The 8,643-nt window shown below is 51.9% G+C and overlaps 1 protein-coding gene across 3 annotated transcripts in view; it reads left to right on the forward strand.

Annotated features, from left to right (window-relative positions):
• ANKS6 (ankyrin repeat and sterile alpha motif domain containing 6) overlaps positions 1–2,109 on the forward strand; it is a 42,343-nt gene extending 40,234 nt beyond the window's left edge. For all 3 annotated transcript variants that reach the window (XM_040962905.1, XM_040962902.1, XM_040962901.1), the window contains one exon: positions 1,218–2,109. In XM_040962905.1, the coding sequence (XP_040818839.1) occupies positions 1,218–1,322 (105 nt within the window). In that variant the 3' untranslated portion in view covers positions 1,323–2,109. The remainder of the gene's footprint in view (positions 1–1,217) is intronic.
• The last annotated feature ends 6,534 nt before the right edge of the window (positions 2,110–8,643 follow it).

The following is an 8,643-nucleotide window of genomic DNA, read 5'->3' on the forward strand; positions in this document are numbered from 1 at the left end:
GGTTAGATAGAATTCACTTGTGTTTTATACACACCCCAAATAGCCTGAAAGGAACTGAATGCCGTATTTTTGATATGTCTGTATCTGAGCTGTGCTTGTCACACCAGGTCAGGTGTGGTGTGTCCACCCTCATGCACCCACAGAGTTTTGGAGATGTTTGGATTTTCTCATGAGGGATGGCTGACTTACAGCTCCTCCCATAATTGGGGAAACCAGTCCAGAGAGGTTAAGGGTCTTGTCCAAGGCTTAAACAGCCATTCAGTGGGAGAGATGGGATTTGAACCCAGGCTGTCTGAGTCCCTTGGCTGTTTTCAACCTCAGTGTGTTGCTGCCTGTCAGCCATGCCCCCAGGCCTAAAGAAGCATCCATAACAATATCCGGTTCAGGTGCTATGTGAGGTAGGGGAGGAGGAGGGAGTGCTTAGGAATGGGGTACAGAGTGACTTAGTACAAAGCAGAATCTTACATATCTGGACAAGGGAAAGCAAAGGCAGTTGAAGCTCTCAACTTGTAGCACAAAGAAACTTGGCTCCTACTGGATAGACTTATTTATTTTATTGCAAAGTCAGATATACAGAGAGGAGGAGAGACAAGAAGATCTTCCATCCGATGAATCACTCCCCAAGTGACCACAATGGCCGGTGCTGTGCCAATCAGGAGCCAGGAGCTTCCTCCAGGTCTCCCACGCAGGTGCAGGGTCCCAAGGCTTTGGACCGTCCTTGACTGCTTTCCCAGGCCACAAGCAAGGAGCTGGATGAGAAGCAGGGAGCTGGATGAGAAGCAGGGCCACCAGGATTAGAACTGGTGCCCATATGGGATCCCGGCGCTTTCAAGGCGAGGACTTTAGCTACTAGGCCATAGCACTGGGCCCCTACTAGATATTCTTGAAGTTCGAGGGCTAGCAAGGTGCACAGAGCTGGTCACAGAACCCATGGGCCCTGCCTCCTGCCCAGGGGACTGGACTGCTGCATCCCGGGGAGGCATGATGGTGGGGGCAATCACCAGGCAGTAACAGGAATTGCTGGGGTAAAAGGGTCCTGACTTGGTATGTTTTTTATTAAACTTCGTCCTCTTTCAATGAGATTGTTGATTTTCCTCGGGACACCCATGGGTTTTTCCCCAGTATGAATGAAGCATGAACAAATGCTGTATTGATTGAATTAATGGTGGAAAAGCTTGAATAAGATTTTGTGTGTCTGTTTTAAATTTCCTCCACAGGGTCGCGAGAGACAGATCTTGCAGGAAACCATCCATAATTTCCACTCTTCCTTCGAGAGCAGCGCCAGCAACACTAGGGCCCCTGGCAACGGCCCCTGTGCGTGATCCTCCTCTGTCCACAGCCTCCAGCAGCAGCTCTCTGAACCCTGCACTGCCTGCACATGGCCAGGCTGCAGCTCCATTCCCCAACATCTACTGTGCTCCCTCGCACCACTGTGCCCTAGGCCTGCATTCCCTCTGCCTGGGACACCCTCCCAGCTGTCTTGCTACAGTCCATAGTTAAGATTGTTGCTGCAACAAACTCCAACACACAGACGGATCTCCCCCAGAGGGCTGCTACTGGCAGGCAGCTGGTTTTCATGGTGATTCAGAACCCAGCTGTTGTGTTCTCTGCTATCCCTGGGTGCTTCAGAGGGCCTTGCCTTTGCCTGGCAGGAAGGGAGAGGAGAGAAGGCACCAACCACTTCTTAACTACCTTGTCCTTATCCAACATGTATCACTGCTAGTCCTGTTCCATGGACCACCAATAGTTATGTATTCTCCCATGGATGCAAAGGAGACTGGGAAATGTAGTCTCTGCAGGCAGTGACTTCCCAGCAACTCTAAACTCTGATAAGAGTATGCATTTTGGTGGAAAGTTCTCCCTCTCTGCTACATTTTACTTCGAGCTGCTAACACATTCCTCACCATCCAGGTCACCTCCCAGGGGGAAGTCTTTCTCAACTTTCTCCTGCAGAACAACTCTCTACAGCTTTTTCACATATATGTGCTCTGGCCTTTCATCACATCTTCCACACACAGCAGCCATGTGTGTGTTGAATGTGTTTTCCCGTATTACAGAACCAGCCTACTGTATAGGAAAGAAAGAAGGGGTACACTGTGTGAACCCCTTCTGTCTGGCTTTCAGCTTCTTCACCTGCAGGGTATAGGGTCTGGCAGGCTGGTGGCTCAGCACTGCGTACTGTCCACCCAGTGTCACCAGGGGCTTCCTGCATGGCAGAGAACAGAATGCATGGATAGAGCATGTTAGGGCTCTGGTGCTCCGGCTGCTTCCTCCCACAGTGCCTCCCTTGCTCTGTTGCTTGCCCCAGCACTTCTCCAAGTGTGCTGCTTGGAACTCCAAGTTCCACAGGATGTTAGGGTTTTCTGCAGAGAATGTTGAGGAGCAGGCTGTGATCAAGTGCACTTGGCAGTCTGGGTTTAAGCTGAACTGCACAATCTTCCCGCACGTGGAGCATCTGCCACACTCACTGGGACCCACAGCAACTCCCCTTCTCCCATGGTGCTACAGGTCTGGGATTTCTGTGTGTCACTAAGACAGTGGCAGCCATGAGCCCTACAACCCTGGGGCTGGACACATGAACACTTGGGGACTCACCAGTGCCAAGCCATCAGAAACTGCCCATCCCTTGTCCTCTTGGCAGTAGGGTATTGGATGAGGCAGCCCCCTGATGGTGAGATGGTGTGGACCCTGCTCAGAGACCCCCCATTCCAAGCATCTCCTGCAAGGTGGGTGCTACTGATTGCTAGCATCCTTGATGGGTCTTGCCAATGGGTATCGGGTGGCCAAGTCCCCATTGTCCAGGCAGAGGAACCTGACTCCTTGCTTTGTCACCAGGCCATATGACAGAGGCCAGCTGGCTTTGCAAGGCAAACCCTGGCCTTTTCATTCACCAACACTGAGTGGCCACTGTGCTGAGCGTCTACCCTGTGCAGCCCCAAGCTTGTATGACTGGTGCCCCAGAGAAAACTCACCTTGTTAGGAGACCAACACCTAAGTAAGGTGGGACTGGTGCTAGGGACATGGCACACAGAGAATCCCCATCAGTTCAAGCCTGGCAGGGACAGAGCTGGAATGGGGATTAGGGGGCTAAGCTGGACGTAGCCAGTAGGATAAAGGGGCTGAGGAGTGAGAAGACAGAGGGCACTCCAGCCCTGGGAACATCGAAAGAGAAGACAGCATGTATCACACCCTCAAAGCAGGACCAAGTTAAATACTTGATCCTCTGGATTTTGGTTCTTCCCTTTGAGATGCATACCAGTGATCTGCAAAGAACAGTGGATCTGGAGAGAGACCCAGTGCTGGCATCTGGCACAGCTGTTTCTCGCTGGGTGGCTTCTTCAGCCTCAGTTTCCCTGTTGGCTATGAGAGGAGGATGACTCCATGGTGCTGAGGACCCTGTAGGGGAAGAGCACTTTTGTCCAGTGGTTCTGCTGATGGGAGAGCTCTGAGGCAGCTGCACATTTTAGACATTTGCTTGTTCCCGTCTCCCACCTTCCCAGACCTAGCAGTGGCCAGGTGGGTCTGCCAGAAGCAGCAGCCTCCAACAGAAGTAGGAGCAGCACTGCTGGCCATACCAGCCTCAACCCTGAGGATGCACACATCACAGATGGATGTGCACTTTCCAGTCATTCCTGACTTGGGGTGCTTATATTGTGGAGGTTCCCAGCTGAGTGGACAGAGCAAAAGGAGACACTCTGGCCAAATCACCAGGAGCTGATCTGGTGGATAGGGAAGCCCTGTCTGCCTGTACAGGCCAGGCCTGGGCCAAGCAGCTGCAGGCAGCCACCCTGATCTCTGTTCTGCCCACCAAGAGCGCTTGTATGAAGGTCCAGGCCCTTCCTGTAAAGTCTGCTCAGGTGCAGTTCTATGTGCAAGAGTCAGGAGGCACCCCTGTGTGGCTGACATTGGTCAGTTGCCAGAGATTTGCAATTTCCCTGAATAAAGTTGATAGTGACTTGTGCAGGATTGGCAGGGAGACAAGGCCTGCGGACTACAGGGGAGTGCACACAAAGAAGCCCCATCAGGGGCCCCACTTACTTGCCTCCACTCCCAGCTGCTTTCCTGCCACCCAGGGCTCCTGGGCCCCTGCCTATGGCAGGAACAACTTGCTTCTCTGCCAGCTGCCTTGATAGGACATCCTCATCAGGGTGGTTTCTGGACAGGGTCAGGGCTTACCCCAAAGCCTTCACAGTGGCCCCAATATCCACTGGTCCTTGGCTCAATCTTACAGAGTTTCCATTACATTCCAAATACTTCATTATATCCATGCAGAGACTTCACTCTGGGCAAGGTCTGTTTGCTGTGTGTGTGTGCGTGTTCATGGTGGTGCTCATTGAAGGTACACGGGAAAGTACTCAGGTTTCTTCCAGAGACAACTGTTAGGGAGCAAGGACCTACCACCTATATGGGTGTGTCCATCATTCAGCCTGCTTCATCTTCCTCATGATTGCGACCCAAGTAACCAACTTCCCCAAGGTCCCACAGATAACAAAGGGCAGTTTGCTCTCATCTCAATGTCTACATCATGTCTGAGAGTATTGTGTAATTGGAATAAGAGCCAACAGCAGAACAGATAAATACAACTTTGCTAGTCTGCGGCTTGTTCACGATGCTGCAGTTTTACTGGTGTCTGAAATACCATCAATAGCTGGCAGGTTCTTTTGAGAATTCTCGTAAACCAGCAACTGACTCCTGGGCTCAGGTACTCCCGTGAGCAGGGTCAGCCCTGGAGAACACTGGGCAAGGGGGTGGTAGCATAGGCTCCAGTCTAGAAGCAGGTGCGTGTGACTACAGAAGCCCAGGTGCAGGAGCCAGCTCCTCACGAGAAACAGCACTCCTAGGAGAGCCCATCTGGAACTGTGGGCCTCTCCTGGACAGGCTTCAGGAGCGACATGAACCTTGGCTAGGGCATCTAGGGAGGACAGATTGGGCTTTGGGCGGGGGTTGCCCCAGCAGTTCCTTAACAGATGAAAACCTGAGAGACAGGCTTGTGGTGCAACAGTGACTATGATACTTAAACACACTCTGTCTCTTAACAGAGCATCCGGGTTCAAGGCCCAGCACCACTCGTGTTTCTAGACACCTGTTAAAGCACATCCTGATAGGCAGCAGGTGATGGCTTGGGTAATTGGGTTCCTTCCACCTGTGTAGGAGTCCTGGATTGAGCGCTAGGCTCTCGGCCACTGGCTGAGCCCCAGCTGTCTGCGGGCATTTTGAGAGAGAATTGGTCTCCTGTCCCTGGCTTTCAAATTATTTTTTAAAGCTAAAAGCAAGTTAAGCATGGACTGACTGTATAACCCAGCAAGCAGTTCCGTGCCTGGTTCTGTGCCCACAAGGACTGAAAATAGACATTCAAACTGTATGCAGGTATTCACAGAAGCGGAATTCACATTAGGCAAAAGGTGCGAACCACCTAGTGTCCATCAACAGGAATGGACAAACTGTAGTCGCACAAGGACCAGCCACAGAAGGGAAAGTGCTGACACATAGCACAGCATGACCTGTGAACAGTACACTGCAGCAAGGAAGCTTCCCACAGCCTTGTGGTCCATGCCACATCCATGTGGAGTGTCTGGGACAGGCAAATGGATGGAGGGCTCTTAACAGTGATGAAGAAATGTTAGAATCAGGCAGTGGTGGTGTCTATATAATGCTGTGACTGTACTTAATGTGGCTGAATTGTAGATTTCAGCTGTGGTTTAAGTGGTGCATTGTGTAAATATTTTTTTGAATGAGGAGGCTGGGGCAGACATCCAGGTCCAGTGGCTTAGGCCACTGCTCAGAATGGCTGCTTCCCATATCAGAGGACCCAATCTGAATCCCGCATCCAGTTCTGAAACAGCTTCCTGCTGATGCACCCTGGTTCCTGGTGTTGCCCTGGCCATTTGGAAAGTGAACTAGCAGATGGCTGAATCCCCCCTACCACCTCTCTCTCACTATCCCCCACCTTTAAAAAGAGTGAATAAATAGAATTGGAAGGGTGGGTGCTCAGGCTCCCACTCTTCTGCCATCAGTGCTGTTAGTCTGAGCTATGCTCTTCAATCTGAAGACTGTAGCCATCCAAGGTAGCTCTTCTTCCTCTCCCTTCTCAGGAATCTCCAGACAAACCAGTGCCCCCAGAGGCCAGCACAGAAAATGCTTGAGGGAGATGGAGTGGCCCTCCAACTCTCCCTGGTGCATGGACATCACACCTACTCTGAGTCTTTCTCATCATGCCCAGGATCCTCTCCCCCTGATCTCCCTACTTTTGGTGGAACCTTGGCCTCCACCTTGAACCCTTTAGAAACCCTGCCTTTGCAGACAGATGAGTGTTTCCTGTGTTGGCATGGATGCCTCCCACTGACTTTTTTTTTTTAAAGATTTGTTTATTTTATTGGAAAGGCAGATCTACAGAGAAGAGAGATAGAGAGGAAGATCTTCCATTCATTGATTCACCGCAACGGCTGGGGCTGAGCCGATCTGAAGCCAGGAGCTTCTTCCAGGTCTCCCACACTGGTGCAGGGTCCCAAAGCTTTGGGCTGTGCTCAACTGCTTTCCCACGCCACAGTGAGGGAGCTGGGTGGGAAGTGGGGCCACCGGGATAAGAACTGGCACCATATGGGATCCCGCCGTGTTCAAAGCAAGGACTTTAACCAATACTATATCGTGACATGTCCCCCACTAACTTTCATACTGCAGACGCCTCTCAGGTCCCTGCCCTGCAGACCCCACTCTTCCCACCCCTGCACCTGCCCTTCCCCAGGTGTCCCTCCCGAGACTAGCTCCCAACAGCAGGCTACAACCTCATATCCAACTCACTTGAAAGCATTGTAATGAGTCAGGGACATGCACAGAAAATGAAAAGGGTCTGGAAGAAGTTGTCCATCATAGTTGATGCAGAGCTTATAGGGTGGTTCATGACAAAGGTGGCCACAGGGCAGGGGGATTTTAGCATCCCCTATCGCCCACATACAGAAAAGCCCAAGCCTCACTGAAACCACCACAAGACTGTGGGGCCCTTGGAGCAGCAGGGTGAGGGCAAGGAGCCCACACTGTTGCCACTTAAGTCTGGGGTTCCTTGACAGGGAACAAAGCCACAACCCTAGCTTCAGGAGATCGACTGCCAACTAGGGCTGCTGCGTGATGAGCAGACCACCCGGGGTTGGCCACTCAGGCACCCAGAGCATGAATCATTCATCTCCCCTCTCTGTTCTTTGGTGGGGCTCAGTCCACCTGACATCCTGTCTCCAGCTGTGGTACAGCTAAGCACAGGTGCAGGGGTGACCCTCCCAGGGGGGCTGGGAGGCATCAGAGGCCTGGATTGTGGTGCATGCCCAGACTGCATCTGCCCGATTCACTGCAAGAATGAAGAGGGTATTTGTTAATTGGACAGCAATTAACTTAATGCACATAATTCAGTTTACAAACCACAACTGTGTAAGGAAGAATACAAAGCCAAGATGAGGGAGGCGGGTTGGGGGAGCATGGGGCACAGATGACTTTGAGAGCCATGTGGTGGACTGTGCTATGATCCGCTTTCTGCCATGCACGGATGCTAGGTCACTTTGCACACCTGGGCCACGGTCCCTGTGTGGTACATTTGAAGTGTTTCCATTCATCTAAGTAAAACACAGAGTGACACACAGCAAGGGAGAGGTCTTCCGTCTGCTGGATCACTCCCCAGATGGCTGCAACAGCCAGAGCTGAACCATGCGGAGTCCGGGAACTCCACCTTGGTCTCCCACATGGGCAGGAATGATCCAAGCACTGTGACCATCTTGTGCTGCCTTCCCAGGCAATTAGCAAGGAGTTGGATCAGAAGCAGAGAAGCAAGGACTCAAACTAAGCACTAGGTTATAGGAAGGGGATGTCCCGAGGGGCAGTTTAACTGGCTGTGCCACAACACCTGCCCCTGAGAAGCATGCTTAAGGAACTGCCCAGATTCTCAGTGAATGTATCTTGGTGTGCAAGCTGTACCATGGTGAGGTTATTGTGTCACTTATAAAGAACCCCAAGGTCAGGTGTGGGGGTTTCAGACATCCTTCTGACTGAAGCCCCACATGTGGCAGAACGTTCCCGATGGACTTTTGCTCACACAGCTCCCCAAGCCTCTGGGACTTTCCACTGACATGGGCCTAACTCTACAGGAGTAATCATTGTTAATACTTGTGTGGAGCTTGTTGAGCCACAACCTGGCTATTCCTAGTCTAGTACAACGGCTGGCAGTGTTGGCACCTCTGCCCCACACCCACAGGTGCTTGCAAGGCATGCAGGGAACAGCAGGTTCTTGGAACACATATGCACACGGTTGTGCAGGAAGCGGTCCACAGGTCTCCCACAGGTGACACATGTGAGCCATGTGGTGTTCTCACACAGAGAGGGCTCTGCAGGCAAAACCACCCAGCCAGTGTCATGAGACAGGGCATTGCTGAGACTTCCCCACACAGCCAGTGAGCACTTATATGTAATCCTCCCTTCCATCTGGAGGCACATGATGACTGCCCATTCTATGGATGAGGGAAGTAAGGCGTGGAGAAGCCACTTGCCTAAATCATCCCCAACTTGATGTGGATGCGCTCGCTATGCAATGGAATTGATCATGCAGGAATTAATATGCAAGGCTGTCAGGGTTAGCTGCCGGGCAGTGTGTTCATGCTCTGGCAT

Source organism: Ochotona curzoniae, unplaced genomic scaffold (assembly GCF_017591425.1).
Source record: "Ochotona curzoniae isolate NIBS_2020 unplaced genomic scaffold, NIBS_Ocur_1.0 scaffold_3208, whole genome shotgun sequence".
In the NCBI taxonomy this organism is placed as follows: domain Eukaryota; kingdom Metazoa; phylum Chordata; class Mammalia; order Lagomorpha; family Ochotonidae; genus Ochotona; species Ochotona curzoniae.